Source organism: Cupressus sempervirens, chromosome 11 (assembly GCF_028749045.1).
Source record: "Cupressus sempervirens isolate cs-2001-9-10 chromosome 11, ASM2874904v1, whole genome shotgun sequence".
NCBI classification, from domain to species: Eukaryota; Viridiplantae; Streptophyta; class Pinopsida; order Cupressales; family Cupressaceae; genus Cupressus; species Cupressus sempervirens.
In genome coordinates this window covers 523556613-523578015 of record NC_143128.1, presented here as the reverse complement: position 1 = coordinate 523578015, position 21403 = coordinate 523556613, and the positions used below count along the sequence as shown (strand labels likewise).

At 33.0% G+C, this 21403-nt stretch overlaps 1 protein-coding gene across 3 annotated transcripts; it reads right to left on the bottom strand.

Moving 5' to 3' along the window:
• Window positions 1–879: 879 nt before the first annotated feature.
• On the bottom strand, window positions 880–4973 carry LOC149530657 (hemerythrin HHE cation-binding domain protein). 3 transcript variants are annotated; one of them, XM_089810152.1, is made up of 4 exons: window positions 4619–4973; window positions 2448–3461; window positions 2001–2155; window positions 880–1743 (listed from the first exon to the last, which is right to left on the bottom strand). In XM_089810152.1, exons 2-4 carry the CDS (start codon window positions 3448–3450, stop codon window positions 1411–1413), a joined length of 1491 nt encoding a protein of 496 aa, XP_089666278.1. In that variant the 5' UTR covers window positions 3451–3461; window positions 4619–4973; the 3' UTR covers window positions 880–1410. The 3 variants fall into 3 exon arrangements, with proteins under 3 accessions (XP_089666278.1, XP_089666277.1, XP_089666279.1); XM_089810151.1 differs by lacking the exon at window positions 4619–4973 and adding an exon at window positions 3571–4264; XM_089810153.1 differs by lacking the exon at window positions 4619–4973 and adding an exon at window positions 4073–4192.
• Window positions 4974–21403: the final 16430 nt, after the last annotated feature.

Sequence of the window (21403 nt, the reverse complement as noted above, 5' to 3'; positions counted from 1 at the left end):
CAATAAAATGTTTGAGGAGATGAACTAAAATAAATTCGTATGGTCAAGGATTTGCAATGACTAAATTGAATCGTATTCGAGTATTTTCTCCCAAACACTTTTTTTAGTCAAATGTAGAACCATGTTAACTTAAATCCCCAATAATACACATTTGAGTGTTGCCATATGCAATGTAGTTTCAATCTATTCGGTTTTCAACAAAACAATTAGTTTAACAATGTTAAATGATTTACTGCTATTTCCTGAGCGACACATGTCCCAGTGCTGTTTTATTTTGGATTCGGCTCTGTTTTTGGCTACTGTATTAAACTCTTTCTTATAATTCTCCTATTATTTGGGTACAGTGGAGTACGGACTTCAATTTACTTAGTTCTAGCTGAATAAATAGTTTTTATAGTGACTATGGGGATAGTAATATGATATTCTGACAATGGCTATGCAGCCATTTATTTAGATAATTTAGCAAGGGGGAATTGATATTCTTAGTTTTTTTTTAAAAGCCTCCCCTTGATAAGATAACTGGTTCAATAGTCATTTCCTGATATTCTTAGTTCTTATAATCTGTTTTAAGTTTTTGATAATTTTATAGATGAATAGTTGATCTGATTCCTGACTGTAATGGTCTATTGCTAATATGTGACAATGCCATAATGTAACTCTTTATTTCTAAATTCAAGACTCTCTTCCTACCATCTTTGTCAAAAACATTTCAATTATAATGACTGTAGCTCTTTATTTCTGAATTCAAGACTCTCTCCCTACCATCTTTATAAAATCATTTCAATTATAATTAACGAACAGTTGTCCTCACGCATGAACTTCTGTTCCAACCATACTAAAGCAATGGACAAATAAATTCATTTACTGGAGAAAACAGAATGAGAGAGAAAAAGCTGAAACTTTATGTACCACTTACATAAATACATCGTAAAGATCACAAAATTGCATTGACAATATCACAAAGGTGGTGCGATGCAAGCTCGGAATTATAAATACCAGGTTTGGTGAAAATCACGAAGGATTGACACATCAAGGATCATTGACAGTTAAAGTTCCTTAATGAACCCTGAATCTGCAAAAAGGTTGCCAAGTGCATGAATTGCACTTGTTTAGGACCTCGTTTATTAACTATTTGCTGCTTCGTCAGTAAAATCTGAACCTCAGATGAAATGAAAATTTGTCACATCCTCAACCTGATTGAGGAAAATTAGAAAACCTCTAACACACCAAATTACAGTCAATTTCAACTTACTGTACATTTCCATAGTTTGGAGAACTCATTACAGTAGAGTTTGGTGGTTCAAAGCAGCTTCTCGTCCAATTATAAATTGCCTTGCGCAGAGACCCTGGCCGACTAAGTACAATAAATATAAACAACCCAGCAAATATTGGGCTTTAAGCACACCATCCTTACACACTTCTATCAAAGTCTGCAAGAGTGGGAATCCTGTTTCGAATTATGCCTAGAGCAGTTTTAGATTCATCATTGGGGAGCTGAAGCGATTGAATCATTTGCATGATTTTGTGTTTCTCCTGGCACCTTAGAACCACCTCAAAGTACTGTTGAATTTCGTGAGGCAGCAACCCTGACAACAGGTATGCAAAGAGGCCCGAGTGTGATAGTTCCATGACATTGAAACAGCTACCTAACAGGTTTTCTTGTTCTTTATTTCCCAAATTTGCAGCCTCTAGGAGTGGAAGCAGACTTTCCTCCTCTTCCTTGAAGTGTTCCATACAGTGAGCCTGTCAAATTGTGTCATATTGTCATGGATTCTACAAAGCTAAAACTGCAACTAGACTAAAAACTCAATAGAACAAAAATAAATTCTCACATCCTGGTTTGGGGTAAGATTTCTCAGAGGTACTTATGTGCCATGTGTTTCCTCTAAAGAATAGGGAAATATTACAATTCAAGCGAGTTGAGATCTTACTTCCAGTATATTATCTCATTACAGAACAAAAGTCACCCAAAGAAGGATCAGAGTAGATGAAACAAATACCTCCAGAGTTCTCAGCCTTACAGACAGCCTAAGAAGGGCTTGACTTCGGTCTGGACTACCAGCTTCAAGAACATGAACTGTTTTTACATCTTCGCGGATACCATTCATTAATGGCAGATCTCGTGCATGTTCATCATTTGCAACTTTAGTGATACCTGTAACGGTATCGAGTATTAGTTGACAATCAACGATTCATACATTTTGTCCATGATAACCCTATTTGCTTTAAAGAGAGAGTTTCTGAATGGAACTGTTCACCCCGGTTTGCACTCTGTGAACCATCATCAGGAGCTAATGATGGCTACAAAGCGTAACACAAAATATCAAGGGTCGAAATAAATTTCGTAGAAAAAGTCCAAGCATTAACTCCTTCTCTAAGCAATATGAACAGCAGATGCTTGAGTCTTTAAGTCATCAAGCAATGTTTAAACCAACTTCAAGCCTTACCTCTATCTGCAGTTTCCAGAGCAGGGAAAATAATTCGTTCTTCCATTTGGGCATGTTCCTGCATCAAATCCACAAGCTGTGCATACCCTTTTGACAACTTCTTTAATTGCATACCAATACTTCCCTTGGCAGGGTCTACAACCCTGTACCCCTGCTGTTTGGCAGCAACTAGATCATCGGCAGTGCGAACTAGTTTCTCCATGTGGCATAATATACTCTTATGCTGAAGAATTGTCAGTACCACGAGCGGAGGCGGCCTCCTTTCAGCCAAAGTTTGGGCTACAGATTTCTGTAACAAGTCCACGTCTATTCGAACAGAGGAATAACAGGGGAAACTCAGCATCTGCCTGCTATATTTCTGCAAATACGAATTCTCTGAGCTGATTTCTACACCTCTAAAATGCTGCAATGGGAAAATCAGATAAAGAAACGGAATAAGATATACATCCACCAGACTGAACTGATGACCAAGAAAATAAGGTCCCCTGTTACTGTATTCCATTATTCCCCCATTCAATCTTGCAAACGCTGTTTCCAGCTTATGCAGGAGTTCCTTTTGCACAAATATGTTTCGATCATAAAGAATTTCCGTCATTAATGGCGAGAAAATGTCTCGAACATAAACTACCCAATTTTGTGTAATATCAGCCAAAGGTCCATCAGGCACAAGAGGCGGGGTGGGGAATTTCGCCTCAATATACTTCAAAATGACATCAGATGACCCAAAAAGAATATCCATCCCACACTTGAGGATGGGAAACTTCATATCTGGACCAATGGTAGCAAGCATCTCCAATTTATTGCTTTGAATCTCATCCTCACAGTTCACGCTGAAGGTCCGGACATGGATTTGCTTGTATTGCAGAGCAATCCTAATACGAGATGTCAAAGGGCATATTTCAGATCCAAACAAACTAACAACAGGTCGGCCTTGTACTACATCAGATGGTACAACTGCAGGAGACTCTTCTTTGCCAGATCTCCGTGACCAGCGGCAACCCATCCTGGGAAAACCTAAATATTATATAAAAAGTATGAGATTAATAGGTGTTTCAAGCTGCAAAACCACAGAATCCGATCAGGCAGAAACGATCTAAATCAAACACATGAGAATAACTCTTACACAATAATTGTGAAGGGTTTCTTCCAAAAACTTATGTAGCCGTGAACCTCTTGCTACAACTTAACTTCAGCTCAGAAGCATGCATTCAACAAAATCAAAACACTCTTCAAGAAAGAAAGGATTGGGGCCACGAATATTAATAAAGTGGAAAGGAAGTCCGAAATACGATTTGAACAATTGAAAGCATAACTTAAAGGAAAAATGAATAGGACATTATGGAATAGAGCCGTCTGTAGCAAATTCAAACGATCACATCAAAATCTAGAAAGAAACGAAGACAATAATGTAAATGCGACTGTATTTACGCTTAATATCATATAATTCCATAACAATTCAATAAGTTTCTACAGCACCTAGAGATAGGTGAATTTAATCCTAAATATTATGTCAGCTCGACTCTTTCAAAGAGCCGGCCACGAATGAAAACCTTTTGTAGTCAATAATGAAAAAAGGGAAGAAAATTTGCATAAATCTGCAAGAAAATCAACAAAAATCTGTGTACCTGTCACCTTATAATGATGGCGTGTTCGTCTTTTTGAATTATTTTTTTATATTTAGAAAAGAGGAAAAAATTTGTCAAGACGCTACATGTCCCAAATGTAAACGATCAAATCGAAGTTTACAAAGAAACGAAGCCGAAACTGTGAACTGTAAATGAACAGTATTTACCGCTAAAGTTGCGAGACTCAAGCCTAGAAAATGACAGACAACGAGAGATTCATTTTACGCGAAAAAACCGGAAAATCCAAACAGAACGGTATTAAATTTTCAAATACCGCGGCCAAATATAGCCTAACTACCTGGATACCCTAAATATACGATATTTATCAATCGTCAAATCCGCCAAATGAACACAAACAAAAAGCAAATTTCACACACTTTCAACAGTAGGTAATACGGCTGCAAAATTAAGATTCAACATCCATGACTTGTCAACCAAGCTTTCTAGGCTCGTGAGAGAGAGTGAAGATATCGAGGACATCGAAAAAGGAAATGTAGAAAACAAATACAGCGGTAAATGAAGAAACAGAGCGTTCAAAAAACTTACCAAACAATGGCGCCAATTGTAGAATCCTCTAACCAAAGCATCGGGAAGAAAGAGGCGCCAAGAAGCCGGCATGAGCGAGGGCACAGAAATGAAGAATAGTCCCCGAAAACATATAGAGAAGTAGACCAAATCTTACCATTAAATAGCAGCGGCTTCAATGCCAAAATCCAGAATACTATATTATGGAATCGAATCCAAACTGAGAAAATATGCGCCCGTCAGGGCTTTTAAACACTGATAACTTGAACGCCATGGCATCCGTGATGACAATAAATATATTAATCAAGTGCATAGCGACGACTCATTTAATTCTATTCGTCAGATCACGATATGATCAAGATTGATGGTGATCAACCTTTCTGTCGTCTTGTTCGTTAAGATTAAGTAGTTATAAAACAGCGTTGCCTTATTTGGGACTTGGCAATTTTACCCTTCCCCGGATTCGAACCCATCTCATTGACTTGAATTTACCATTTCGAAAGGGATACACGTGTTGAAAGTCTTTTGTGAATTTTATTGGTTGCTTGCTTCACGGTGAGTTCCTTGGTGATTGTTACTTCAATAATTCTAGAGTACCCAATATTAGTTCACATATCAAAATCTCACCCTCAAAAGGATAACTACCCTTAAAACTTCTGAAGCACCCCATTACTAACTTCAGCTATAAGGATTACTTCAATAACAAATTCAAGGGATGTAGTTGAGAAAATTAGGTTTTGATATTCAGAACAAGTGAATGATAGAAAAAGAAAGGAAGGGTAGTGAGAGTAAGATTAAAGCATACGGAAAAAAAAAAAAACAAAAAAACAAAACAAAACAAAGGGTAAAGTTTAAATATTAATAAATGGATATGAAACTTCTAGATGGTAAGAGTAGAATTAATATAAGGATCATAGTCATCAAGTTTATTCCATATATGAACAAGGACGACACTATTAGCAATAATAGTAACAACCTCTTCTTGATCTTTTGTCTGTTCCCAAGCATTAATGTAGGTGCTGAATTTTGAGACCTATTTGTAAGTCCTACTAGCTCAACCACTAGTTTGTATCTATGAACTAATTAAACAAACAATTAATAGATTTTTTTTTCTTCATGAAATGCAACATAAGAAAAGTTATACCATCACATTCATGAAGCACTTGACTTCATTGTTCTCCTATCATTCAAGGTCATGTAAGCATGGTGTTTGCCCTCAACTATTTAGCATGTGCCCAAGACAAAATTAAAAGTAATAAGGCGTGGTTGATTGATGTTGATGCAAGATAATGATGAGTTGATGATAATATGATAGTGTGAGTATTCTCTTAAATTTCAAGTGTAGTTTAGAGATTGAATGAAAGAGAAACACTCTTTTATAGAAGTCCTCAAATACATCAATGGTTGAGATTAAGAGGTTAAAAGATGAATGGGTACTTGATAAAAGGGTGGGTGGGAGTGAATAAGATTAAGTGGTTGATTTGAAATGGAGGATACATCATGATGTTTAAAAACATATTTGAATGCAATGAACTGGGAGAAGAGAATGAAAAAGATGAACTAAGAGATGGGTGGCATTTGTCATGTGCCTACAAATTTAGATTGTAATCCTCCATGTAAATAAGATAAAAGGTTAAGATTAAAAATAAAATCATAATGAATTAAATAAATAAAAGTATTCATTTAATTAATAGTAGAGAGGATGTGGAAATCAAGTTAATTAAATAAATAAATATTTAATTAATTAAAGGATAGAAAAGGCTGATGAGATAAATAAATAATTTTAATAATTTTAATAATAGAGGGAGAGGCTAATGAAATAATTAAATAAATAATAAATATCTATTTAATTAATGATATTAAAATTGTCACAAAATAATTAAATAAATAAATAATATTTACTTAATTAAGTGAGGATAATTTCAAGTGTCTAACCAAATATGGGTGCTCGAGAAGTTGCCAAAATATGGTTGGTGAAGAGCGCCACACCCTTGTGAAAAAATGGAAGGTAGTTGAGCGGGCTAAGATTATCCACAAGCAACGCAATCCTTGGAACATTGCAAATAAAAGCCTTGAGATTGGGATATGTGATCTCATTTATTAGATTGACAATGATCACACTTGTTTCATTAAGGTGGAGGAGAAGAAAGGGTTGGAACTTTGGCAATTATTAAGGAGTAGTATTCTAGTGGTTAAAAAATTGTTATATATTTTCCAATTCTAAGGTAACTTTGCAAGCTTGCAACTTGATTTGCATAAGCACATTAGAGAAAATAAGAGCCTTGGTGAATATAGAAAAGGGATCATCAACCAAATAGATAGAAAAATAAAGTTGAATGTCTCTCTTTCCATGGGAGGCGGGGTTGATTGTTAAGCAACACCAAATGACGTTTGAAAGTGTTAGAACAACAAATATTAAACATATCATGTACCAAATTCAAGCTTCTTGGGCTTTGGAACAAAACTAGAAACTATGATTAGGAGACTCCAGTTGTCTTCAAAAGTGATAGCAAGGGTTGAGAAATCCTAACTGAGTTAGAAGATAACAAGTAGATGACCTTGGTAAATAATGTACAATATTGTGAAGTGGGTTGATTCAGGCTAATGTTGAATTGAAATTCTTGGAACCAATGATGCAAAATTCCAAGTAAACACTAGAGCAAACATAACTTTAAGAAACCCCTCCCAAAAAAAATACCTAAAATGCTGGCGAATCCAACATTTTATGGATGGCAAAATTCTAATGTTGAGGACAATTTTTTTGCTCCATGTAGGGAAATAAATTATTATATGTTGGCAATTTTTTTCTTGCCCTAACAAAAATCATTTTAAATGTGGTGAATTAATTTTTTTTCTTACTGACAAATAAATAAATGATGGCTATTTTTTTTCTTACCAAAAATTAGTTTGTAATGTCAGAGGCAAATTATTTATTTTGTAGGGAAACGAATAATAATGGTCTTGGCTAATCTTTAGTGGTAAACTAAAAATTTATTTAATCTAAAACTGAATTTGCCAAGTGTATTGGCTACAGAGACCTTTAAGGCTTTATGGTTGCCAAGTTTATTGATTAGTATACTGTTTATTATTAATAATGTCAATTTCACTATTACCAACTTGTCTACCGTCACTTTGGTATCATTAATACGCTAGTTTTACCGATCGTTGATTAATTGAAGATCAACGATAGAAGATGCATTTCGGGGTCAGTTGCTTGAAAAGACCTAGAGCTGTGTGAAATTCTTCATAATAGAGACACATGACAAGTTTTGCATGAAAGCCATTAACTGGAATATGGTGAACATCATATCAAGATTAAAATCATAAATGTGGTACTGACAATTACAATTATTACATTCCATTTATAGCCAGCTTGGCAAGCACTCTGAATGTCTGACATTAATGGGAGTACATTTCCCACACTTGCAAATTAATAGGAATACAAAAACAAAAGACATGAAAGGTTGCAAAAAATTTAATGCAACTACTATTAAACAGTCTCTTCAATTCCTCTTTCACTATCATTTCTCAAATTCTTAATTTGGTTTGCAAAGTTTCTTAGGTTTGTAATTGTCATGGATAGACCAATTTGATTGAAATGCACCACAATGGGTCTGCAAAAGCCCTTTTTGGGCATGATACCTGAGGATGTCCTAGCAATGGTTTGTAAGGAAGATTCCATAGGTCTTTTTTCTGCTATGCTTTGTTCATGTGGTACTTGGCCATGAATTCTTAAGAAATGAGAAGAGGTGTCGTGTGTCCACAAATGTTACATCATGCTTCCTCATGTCTCTTCTCAACCTTGGAGGAAATCAAATAGACATTTTGATGCTTCTCTGTAACCTTTTTAAGAAAACATTTTCAAAAGATGACGTCAAAATTCTTGTATTGGTCAAGCAGGTACCGAGGTCGATCATTGGCATCCCTTTTGCAGACATAGTAGACAAGTGTTGGGAGAAAGGCATAGGGAGCATTGTAAAGAAGCATCCCTTCCTACTTGGCATGAATGAATGCCAATTGACTTTCCATCGAAAGTGGGAGTGACTCAAGAGGGATTTTCTACAAAAGTGGTTATATTTTTGGATGACACCAGTGACACCAACTTCACATGACTGCACGAGTTCAATGACATTATCATCTCCAAGAGATTCCTCTTGGAGGGGCTTGAAGACCTTTCTAATTGAAGGCTTCAAGCCCTCAGCCTACTCCCTGTTCCTTGTTCCTTGTTCCTTGTTTCTTGTTTCTTTTTTCCTTGACCCTTGCCCTTTGGGAAAAAAAATGTTTTTAAGATATTTGTTTTTGATAAAAATAATAAGTAGTTACTTCAAATTAGGCCTTGCCCTTGAATGTAAATTACAAAATAGTAAAATCGGGCTGATTTTATTAGCTATTTTGAATATCTATGCTATGAATATGTACATTGTACAATCTCAAATATAGTCAATGAAAATAATAGTTTTCGGCTTCTCAATTCATTGTTCATGTTAGTCTGTGACTCTATTTATAGCTTCATAGTGCACTGTTCAAATGTTACTTTGTGACTCTGTTATAAAAAAAATTAATTACTACAAAGTTAGAAACACAAAAAGGGTTAGAAACAACAATCCCTTTATGGTTCCATATTTGATTCATGATTCATAATAATAAAAATATTTAATTGAAAATTATCCAATGAAAATTTGTAATATGTATATGTATGGCATGTAAATTTTGATAACATATGAACGCAGGGCTAGGGCCATGCAAGTTATATAAAAAACATTAATTTATTTTAAAACATTAAATAAATAAATAAATATTTTTTAAAGATAAACTTATGATACATGTAACATCATGAATCATAATTCATGATCATGCAATTTAAATTGTATAAATTATATCGAAATTTGATGTGAAAATAAAAAGTTCAAATTATAGCTTATGTATAAATGTTCATATAAAATATTGAATATTAATTTATTAATTCATTACTTCCCATTTTCATAACTAAATTTATTTAAGTATCATGATCATCATAATATATATATATTTTTTTATCATATTTTGAATTAAATGAAAAATGTCGTGGTTATTAAAATTAAGTTATCATTATCAAGCAATTTAGCAAATATTGATTACAATCTAAATTATTTCTAATTAAGTAAAAATGCTATGATTATTAAATTAAGTTATCATTATCAAGTAATTATTGATCATTGAATAATTACAAATTATAATTTTTTATTTTCAAAAATTTGATGTTCTATTAATTTTTCATGTTTAATTTTATTCTAATCCAAATCAGGGATTTTAGAAATTGTCAAGAAATTCAAATAATTTGTATGTTTTAACTAAATTATTTAGTTAAAATGTGTAAAACTGTACTTTGTGACTTAAATTTTAATTTTCAATAATAAGATAAATTATAATTTGATATTTTTTATGCAAAAGGTTTAATGAATTGATCTGGACCGTCCAATGAATGATAGATCAACGATTGCGGCTCTATTTTAGACCTAATTTTAAAAGATCTAAGTTAAATTCTATTTCTACTCGAAATCAAGACACGTGTCCCAAAATCACTGAAGACTGAAGAGATAATGTAACATTTGTAGTCTAATATTCTTTCTTATAGTTATGTTTGACCATTGATTAAAAGAAAGATCGACGGCCTGAGACAAATCTCAGATCAATTAGGGGAATGTTTTCCCATGTTCCTAGATTCATCTAGAATCATAACACATGTCTAGTCATTGAAATAATTGATTAAATGTCAGTTATTAAGTTTAGTCTCTGTTAATAGTTAATCCCAATTGTTAAGTAAAAGAAAGATCCACGACCCAATATGATTTTCAGGTAAATTTTGGGAATGTTATCACTATTATCAAGAAACATCCATAATTGTGACACATGTCCATGACAAGTGTCATGACTCTAGATGATTCTTAACAACAACGATAACATTCCACAAATTGACTCAAAAATCATATTAGGCGGGAGCCATCAATTATTAAGTTTGATTTTTATTATTTAATTTATTTAAAATGTACAAATGTATTATGTAATTAATTATTAATTATTTATTTTTTATTTTGATTGGTATTAGTATTTTATATTAAATAAATAAAAGGTTACATACAAATATTCAAATAACATCATTAAGTGATTCCAAAACACCATACAAATACACACCCCATACAAATAGATACCCAACCTTCTACCATCCCTAATACATACTATCCACAATCATTCATACAAAAAACCACCCAACCTATACCAAGCCTAAATACCCTTCTACCTACACATCTACCAGCTTCAAAAAACATAGTTACTTCTGCCTGCTTCCACCTCCATCCACTTTCGCTACTCCATGACCAGAGTCCTCATCCATTGAGAAGTTGGTACCCTTGTGTTTCCAATGATACTCGCTGACCTTGAGGGCTACGCTTACAGTAGGAAAGATAGCCCACGCCTTCCATCTTATTAAGCTCACCCCACATCTTCCCCCATGCATCTTTCGCTGCCTTGTACAGGGAGAGTTTATCTACCTTCGCTTTCCACCTCAAGAAAGGAATATAGCCATATCTTCTACCTTCATCTTCATCCTCAAAACATTTAGCAAAATCCAAGCTGATACCAAGTACTAAGCCATTGAGAATGGAGTCCAATCCCCCCAGCATATCTTCTACAAACAATGTTCTTGCCACATACCTCACCTCCTCTATGGGATTTTTCAACTCCAATCCCCACGCTACCACCATTGCAATGACATCTAAATTGGAGCATTGCTTGATCTCTCTTTCCTAAAACTGCATTCCAACCAACCCCAACATTGCTTCAACCATAGCATCTATCTTAATCTTTAGAAGGCCCTTTATTCTTTCCTTGTTGACCGGCCCTTTAAAAGCCTTCATCTCCTTGTTTGAGTCTAGTGCAAAGGAGGCTTCCATTTCATACAGCATCTTCCTGTTCTGTTAAAGGCTGAGAGCTCTACTTCAAATAGATCTTCAAAACAAATTTCCTACTAAATGACTATTGCCATTTTAACTATACGAACACTGATAGGAGCTAAGATATGAATTTATATATTCCAAAAAAATCTCTTCACCACATATTACACGCGCCATCTATCAACTTCCCAAAAGTCCAACCACCAACCATAATGACTGACATTCCTTATTACTCAAAAATTGCCGCCATCTCAAAAAAATGCCATCACATCAAAATTAATTATTAATTATTATTATTATAATTACTTACATTATTGATGATAGTAACTTAGATGTACATTATATAGAGTATAGTACTTTAAACCATTAATTACGTAGATCTTAACTTTTAACTATTAAAAAAATTATTTTATAGTTTTAGACTATGAAGTTCAAAGTTCTTGAAAGTTTGATACTGTAGGGTTTTTTAATTTCAACTTTTCAAAGACTATGACTGCATTCCATTTTCTTTTTTGAAGACTGAAAGTCTATAACTTGAGTATCACAAGAGAGTGCCAATTATCTAAGTATCTACTAGCATCAGTATTATCAAATCTCAATTTTGAGTATTTTTAATTTTTTTTTAAAAATTTGTAGTACAATTGTAGCAATAGAAATCTTAATGGCTTAGGTTTACACATTACATTTTTTTTAATTAGGGCTTGAAGAAATTTTTTGTGTAATAACCAGTAGCAGGCATGGGAAAAAAAATTCAAAAACTTCCAGTACGAGTGCAAGTAAATAGGGAAAGAAAGACATTATAGAATTCAGGCAAGTGCTAAAACCCCAAGTTTCACCGATGAATATCATGATTTTTTTTAATCTTGTTATCCATGTAGATTTGGGAACCATGGGAATTAGACATTCATTATTTAATAAGTGGAAAGATCCACATGAGGGGATAAATTATTTCAAATCTAACAAAAGTATTGGTGCACATATAAATCAACTAGCTACTTTGGTTAGTGGATGAGAAAACTTCGTTGTACTCGAAGTATTCCCTTGCCTTGAAATTATAATGCTATGCATCATAATTATGATGAAAATAGAAAGGCAATTGTAAACCAAAACAATTAGGAGGAAATTTTATCCATAACTGGGAGTGATTTTTTCACTCTATTAGACCTAGGGCTAGGTATAAAGCAGAAAGCTTTAACGAGCACATTGAGTTGGATAAACTAGCACAGGCTTATGACAAATTGGATAGAGTTTTTCAAGATTCATATATTAAGGGTTTAATAAACTCATATTAATCTACTAATAATACTAGTGTTATTATTACACTAGACGATCATAAGCCTCCTTATCAGTATGATATTTTGTGTCATGGGTTCATAATACTATTTCTTTGTTATAATTTTGTCTAGGATTGGACAATAACAAGGAAGTGGGGACCAGTGTTCTTGAAATGACTTAAAATATCCATTATCGAGGTTATCAGTTGAGAAGGTAGACATAAGATATTATTATGCTTAGCACATTGTTGAATCTATGCAAGAACAATTGCTAATGATTAAACAAAGTACAACTATAGGCAAGATGAAGACATTTAGGTTCACAAGTTACTTGTGCTACCTTCTTTTAGCAAAGCATCACCCAATATTTGAGACTGAGAACAACAAGCTTGATATTGAAGTCTATAAGTTTGATGAGAAAACCCAGAAGAAATCAAAGACTCCAAGTCTAGTATATGAGTAGAAACATAAGATGAGGATGACTGGTAACAATAATAACTACAACTTACAGATGGCTAGATTTTATGTATCTTGTAAAGATTACATTCAACTGGGAAGTCAAATTCAATTGGTTGACCGATTCTTCATAGAAGACTATATTGTGTTAAGGTTTTATGGTTTTGCAATTGAACTGTGTAAACTTCTAATGCATGTTACAAAAAGAGTTTTTGCACTAGAATGTGTACATCATATGGAGAGTATAGATGAACTTTTTAGTGGGCAACCAAAGAAAATGATATTTCCTTCCTTTCCTTGCGCAATTGGAGGCCTCGCATTTTATAAAAAGGCTTTCAAAATGGCAAATGAATTGGTAATTTTTTTTAGGTTTGATTTTGTTAGTCAATGGAATTATGATCCATTGAACATAATAAAAATAAGACTTATTTCCAATAGGAAATCTACAAGAAAATATCAATATTAGGAGATGCCATTGATAGAAAAATTTAAAAACATGGATTTGTGGGATGAGATTAAGAAAGAGATGGAGAAACATGCAATAGAGAATAATATTACAATACAAGAATTGTCATCCCAAATTATGACATTGCACATATAAGAGTCACATAAATCAAAGCCTATGACATACTTCAATTTCTACAAGAAAGCATCTCAACCTTCTAAGAGTTCTATTTTAAAAACAATTAAAGAGGCATGTAGATCTGAATTATGATGTCAAACCAAAATGATTAATTTTCGGAAACTGAGGTAAAACTTGGGTGAACCAAAGACCTCAACATCTTTTGAGGAAATCAAGGAGGATGAACTTTTTAGCAATTATTGGAATAAAAAGCATCCATCTGTAGTATATAATTTTGGCACTTGCAGTGATAGTGATAGTCAAAGACATAAGGACTCCAATTTTGAGGAAGGCATTTAAGGTAATCATGATCCTGGATCAACCAAGCATATTGTTAAAATTCAAATGAGTGATTCTATTAAACAAACATATAGTAAAGGGGCAACTATGATACAAAACATGGGTTATGCAGGTATAGGGCCCATTAGTGCAAATGGTGAAGGGAATTGGAATCCAATTGCAGTACCAGACCCACCCAAAAGTGGAAGTAAACTAGTTATTGAACTCTCTGATGAGATTGAAGATGATTCATCTAGAAAGGGAAAAAAAAAATTATATTTCTAGTTCTAAAGGTCATCCCAATACAAATTTGTTAAATCTTCAATTCCAGTTGAAGTTGATCCCACTAGCACTAGCACTGGCATTGGCATTAGCACTAGCATGAGTGAACCTTGTGCAAAAAAGAAAAAATTTATGACAATTAAAATGCAAGTGATTTTAATGGTTACTTCACCAATGTATGTACCAGTGGCTTTTAGACAAAACCCTAAAAATAATCCTAAAACACCAAGATTTGGAATGGGTCATCTTTAGTTTGTTGGCAATCCTAAAAATACAATTATAGGTGGAGTACATGTAACTAGAGTTGGAGGAGCATACATCAATACAACTGATAATTCACCTTTCAAACACTCAATTGTGTTAACAAACCTAGATTCTAGTTTAAATTTGCAACAAAGTTTGATCAGACAAGCAAAAGAAATAGGCAAATTATGAAGATGTTGAAAACTGATGCAGTTGCTAAACATCAGGGATCTAATAGTAACAATATATTTCCAACAAATGACCCAAACACCGAAATGATGAACTTCATGATTGTTATACCCCAACTAGAGATAATAATCCATCGAAAAAACTTAATAAATCATAATGATGTATAAGTTACCAATCTTCAAATGGATTTGTCAAAAGCAAAAAATATTGACAAAATCAATATATCAAAAGAGAGCAACAAAATGGTCTACTCTACACTTCTGAAAGAAGATAGGGAAAACAAAAGGCTTGCAAAGAAAATAGAAAAATTACAGGCAAACCTTGATACTGTGAAGGCCAAGGAGAAAGTAGCAGACAATAGGTTCAAGGAATTGTAAAACAGGATAAAGAATTCTTCTTCTACAGAGGCAATTGTCCAGCAAGAAAATATGAATGAACAACTAAAAATTCTAACTATAGAATTGGATGAGTGCAAAAGAAGATTTGAAAATGAAAAGTCTCTACTACACAATTATTCAAGTGTGTAGAGAATAGTGTATAGGTAAACAATAAATTGAAAACTGACCTAGACTCTACTATCAATGAAAATAATAATTTAAAGATTGAATTGGAGAATGGAAGGAAAAAGTACTCCTCTACTGAAAATATAATCTATAATTTGAAGATGGCATTGGAGAAGGAAAAGAAAAATGAGGAGACTAATGCAAGGATAATTCATAATTTGCAGAAGGAATTGGGGAATGAGATGAAAAAAGAGGAGTCTAGTGCAAACACAATCCACAATTTGAAGAAGCAGTTGGAGAATATGAGGAAAAAAGAGGAGACAACTGTAAAGACAATCCTTTATTTGAAGAAGGAATTGGAGAATGTGAAGATAACGAAGTCTAGTGTAAACACAATCCACCAAATGAAGAAGGAATTGGAGAATGCAAATAAAAAGGAGGAGTCAATTGCAAAGAAAATCCTTGATTTGGAGAAGGAATTGGAGAATACAAAGAAAGAGGAGTCTACTCATACTACAAAAATACTCCTTGATTTAAAGAAGGAATTGGACAATGTGAAGAAAAAGGAGGAGTCTACTGTGAAAAAAATCCATGATTTGAAAAGGGAACTTCAGGATGAGAAGAAAAAAGAGGTAACTGTTGCAAAGAAAATCCAAGATTTGAAGAAGGAATTAAAGGATGAGAGGAAAATAGCAACTAATTGGCTAGGGAAAGTAGAGGAAATATGAAAAAAAAGTGAAATGGATATGTCCAAAATGAAGAAAAACATGGAGAATACAATTGCACAAAATATACCTACATCTTCCAAAGACCATCATGTCAAGGATAGTATAAGAAACATGGTTAAGCTTATCAAACAAGAAAATTGGGAGAAATTAATGTAGAACACATATAGCTTGTTTGAATGACTTGATTTAAATAGCAATATCAAAATGTCTTTGAAAATGTTAAAAAAAAGTGTTAAGGATAAAAAAAGTATCTTCATTAGTTCCTTAGAAAGTATTGAATTTATTTTTTTTGGCATAAAGTGTAGAGATCTAGTGATAGGGAATTGGCAAACCAAGGAATAAATAACCACTATGATGCCTCTGTAATGGCCTTAGTTGTCTGTCAAAATTGTGAAAAATTAATGGAAATAGGTGAAGCTATGAAATCTACTTCCAAAGACTTAATGAAGATGAATTACAACATACTTCACTTGCTAAATGTTGGATTACCAAATCTAGCTGACTCAGACGGAAACTTTATTAGAAAAGAAGATTACATGAAATAGTTGCACAACATGATGAACTTTGATTTAGACAACTTTCCAATGGAAACCACTCTAGAAAGAATTACAAGTTGCATCAAACCACTATCAACAATGAATGTAGTTATAGATAAATTACTCAATTTATATAAAAATATCTCTTTGAAGTATTCACTATAGATGAGATTACAACTATTTATGTATAGCCTAAAAAAATAGAGCACCCTAATGAACATCCTTGGAGTTGGGTCATCTACTCAATCTATTAGTGTCATTCATAGCATTAACAAGTAACAACTTAGTAAGTGATAGTAGTATAAACATTTTGTTACTTGTTGATCTTTAATTTAAACTTTGTTTAATGTTAATTGTTACAAGAATCAAGAACCAGCCTATCAAGATAGCTGGACAGCCTACTAGTGTTACCTAGAGCAGATGGAAAATATTTCCCTACTCCTTGAAAAATTTGTACAATTGGCAATGTAGTGAATTAGAAATGTGATTGTACACACATAATGTAGTGCTAATCTAATTATATATACAATTACAAACCAACCTATAGCTATTGTTGCTCCCTTGTATCTGTAAAAGGGAATTCATGGTAATTGACTCATTTGTAAAGGGTTTTAATATTCATCTTCTCTAGGCTCTATATTTGTATAATTTTTTGTAATTTTTAGATGTATTATGTTACACGCTGATTTATAAATTATAATACAATATTTTTAAAGAAATTTTATTCTATAAAATCTATTATGTTACAATTTCTTAAAGAAAGTTGAAACTAGAATCAGTGAAAATCTGAACATGTGTAGACTCTAAAAGCTAGTTACAATGGAAATCTCAACATGTAACATCAACATGTTTAAAAAAAAAAAAAAGCATCTATAATAGGACAGTTAAGGGTATAAATTAACTTCTACATACATAATTAATTATTAGATAGAGTCTTAGACATTGGTAAGAATAGAGCACATAAATTAATTTGCATTGAAATTGGTAAGACTAGAGCTACTAGCCTAGTATTTGGCTCATAGAGAACTTAAGAAGCTATTATAGTAACCACTCTAGTTGGATCAGCTGAACATCACTATCATCAAAATCCTCCTCATTTATTTCATATAACATTTTATTGTTCATTTTATTTTTGTCATATTCACTATCAGTATGCATGCCAAACTCAACTTCATCGTCATTGCTTCCAATATTAGGACATGAACCACTTCCACCACTACTGTCACTGCCACTTGGTTTTCAAATGTTGGTCATTCATCTTCTTTGACATTTGTTTCTCTAAAATGTTGAGAGCCTTGTCATAAGGGAAACTATCTACCTCATACCTAGAATTATAGAGCCTCAAAAAAAAATCCAAATTTTTGTCTAATTTGTTTCTAACCTTTGACTTCAGGAAGCCCAAAGTACTAAAAAATATCTCATCCTCTACTAAACCCAATATCATTGTCAAACATAAATTGGTAAGCTTGAAATATTCAAGTATTGACTCTCTCAACTGATTGCTCTGACCAAAGTTTTTCCAAAGCTTTGTCACTAATTCCCTCTTCATTGGATTCTCCATAAGATCATATTGTTCTCTCATTATGTTTGTAAAAGAATATGATTGATCTCTTAGTTGAGATTCATTTAAAATTCCATTTATAGTTACTCCATTGATTACTTTAGTTTTGCAAAAAATGCTTAATCAAAGTCACCATCCTTCTTTGAAAATCACTCAAATAGTTTAGAGACCAATATTGAGGAAAAATAACAGGACATTGCTTCAAGCAATTCCTCTAAAGGGATTTTGTATATAATTTGTGATGAAATATTGTAGCAAACTTGCTTGATAGAGTCAACGACCTTCTTGAAGTCTTCACTTTTAACACGTGAAAGTACCTTCTCTGGTTCATATTCTACTTTGCATCTTGATTTGTTGGGTTTGGACTCAGTGTCGACATGGACATAGTACTACATTGGTATATCAACTCCATGTACCCAAGCACATACCTCATCATTTGCACCAATATGTAAAAAGTTCCTAGGACTATTCAAATCTATGATTTCTATCCACTTTGCAAACTTTGATTCATCTAATGGTTGTAATCAATGCAAAGTATCCAGGCTATTACATGTCATTTTATAAAGCTTATTATTTAATGTAATGTACATAGCTCTTTTTTGAACCATTTCCATAATATTTCTCATGTCATGTAGCATGGGGAGAATAGCTACTAAACTTAAGAGTATCTTAACATTAGTTAGACTCAATTATAGCTAAGGGAATCTATATCAAACAAAGTGGATTAGTCCAAGCAATGATAGATATTCAGAGAATACTTGATGTTTTAGTCAATCCAAAGAGATCCATCTAGTATCATTGTCTTTAAGAAGCTTCCTCCCATCAATAAGTCCTTGAGCAAAGTGTTGAAATTTTTAGACTTGTTTTGGACTTCTACAAAAGGATTGCTCTAAATCTCTTTGAGTAAATATTTCACTTTATGAACACAACCAAAATCCTTAACAATTCCAAAAGATAGATTCATTCGATGGGTCATGTAGTGAATGGGAATAATGTAGGGTGCCAAATCATTCTGGATCTTTTTGAAAAGACCGCCTTTATGACCTTGCATAACCGAAGCTCCATTCACTCCAACACACACCAACTTTTTGGAAATCTCCATGTTATCCATACCTCCACAATCAATTAGAGTACTCTTTAATAAATTATATAAGTTTTTGGATGCTGCACTACAATTGAATTTAGTAATAGATAGTAGAAAGGGTTAATGACAAAGATCATTTATAGTATAAACATGCATGCACACCCAAGAAGTATTATCAATTGTTGTAACTTCATCTAGAGACAATGCAATAAAATTTGAGTATTTTATTTTGCCTTCATATAGTCTTTTTCAACCTATGCAAGACAACTATCCCATTCCCATCCAATGTTTACTGACCAGTGATTGTTCAAATAGTTTTGAACTTTAAAAAGGTATAATAAACCAGTAATTAAAGGGTAGTTCATCATAGGATGCCCTCTACTCAAAATATAAAAGATGACACTTAATAAAAAGATTTCCCATATTTTCCACTTCCATTTCTTTCCCAAGGAAATATTCAATATAACCTTTTACTACAGAATGCTTCTCCCGTAATTGCTCATGTAACTCATGTAATTTGACATTCTTGATATGTATACAATTGTCCTTCATTTTCCAAGTTAGCATGGAATATTAAACTCCATCTATAGTTTTCTTTTTGTAAACTTTACTGACATGCTTTTCTATGGTATCAAGTTTAAGCTGCAACCACTTTTCCTTCTTTGTTATCTTTATGCAAATCTTATATCTACATTCTATAGGAGGCTCACCATCAATTGGATTGGGCATGGGTTCAATGAACTAGAGTTTTTCCCACCCATTCTAATTAAAAATTCCTTTTGGATAGATCCCAACAAGATCTATCTTTTTTTTATTCCAATTTTATTTTCCCCTTCTATGCACGAACATCATTTATGGCATCACTTTTGGTTTTCTCACCCAAGTCTATAATATCATTTTGTGACTCCATACTTAGGGCAACTACCTCAAAATCATGGTCAAGTTCATCATCGACTGAGATATCAAGTTTACCAACTTGAACTTATTCAAAATGATCTCCAAATTGTGATGAATCTCCTTTTTCAATATGCACTAGAGATTTAAGTTGTGAATCTTGTAGGTTGCCAACATTTCCACCACCAAAATATGTGGATAATGTTCTGCATTTTGGTGGCCTCTCTTGGCTTTGAGGGATCTTACTAGAACCCTTCTTATTTGACATTGCAAACTGATAAAGGCTACAAAAGAAATATCAACTTGTTCAACAAAAGACTATGACTGTAGACTACTTAGACAACATATAATAACATTAATATGATTCATTCACATAAAAAGGGTATAACTACTACAGTCTATGGTACTATGCAATAAAATTTGCAAACCTATTTGAGCATGTGAGATGTCTAGTGGAAAATAAAAAATAACCAGTACCACATAAAAAATAGATTACAAATCACTTATCTTTTATGAAAACCATGATCCATGAGTCACGACTACTCAATGAGAAATGTACTCAACACTCTGAAACTTCAATAGCAATAAGAAATGCTAGACTAGTCTCTAGAAAAGAGAAAATTTTCGTAGAAAAATAGTATCTTATGAATGTATATATAGCAAACTACATTGGAAAATTGCATAGGATTAACAAGTGGGAATGTCAAATGTAGGTGAAATGAACCTTCCTATGTAAGCCTAAAATATCTAAATAGGGTTAGTGGTCAACACACATCGGGAAAATAGTAGGTGATGCCCAACTCGAGGGAAAACTAATTGGTTATATTAATGGAAAAATAACTTTGTCCAATAAGAAAACAATATGTAAAGGATGGAGAATTTATTCTAATAACTATATCCAAAACGTATATTACAGTGGTGATTGGAATAAGATTTTTGACAAATCATGTGAAAACTAAGGGGTGACTAGCATGGGCTTTGGACCCAAATCTTGTAAATTTTTGGCAATGCAGTTGACCAACTTTACATGCTCTATTTGCCAAATGGTGATTGGTCAATGAGACAAGATCGCGAAATGGTAAAAATTTGCCACTAAAATAATCTCTACACTAGAAGTGAAACAATGGTTTAATTAGTCCACCATTAGAGATTATTGAACAAAACATATCCCTAGTTAGGTCTATAATTATTAAATTACATTTCAAGATATCATTTCTATTCCACCA

What these genes read in the sequence shown, in the direction of transcription:
- LOC149530657 (XM_089810152.1), bottom strand. Translation starts at nt 3,450, where the DNA reads ATGGGTTGCCGCTGGTCACGGAGATCTGGCAAAGAAGAGTCTCCTGCA. An exon ending in TCTGGAAACTGCAGATAGAG is followed by an intron (nt 2,156 to 2,447) that starts GTAAGGCTTGAA and finishes ATACCGTTACAG; the next exon opens with GTATCACTAAAGTTGCAAAT. An exon ending in TAAGGCTGAGAACTCTGGAG is followed by an intron (nt 1,744 to 2,000) that starts GTATTTGTTTCA and finishes ACAATTTGACAG; the next exon opens with GCTCACTGTATGGAACACTT.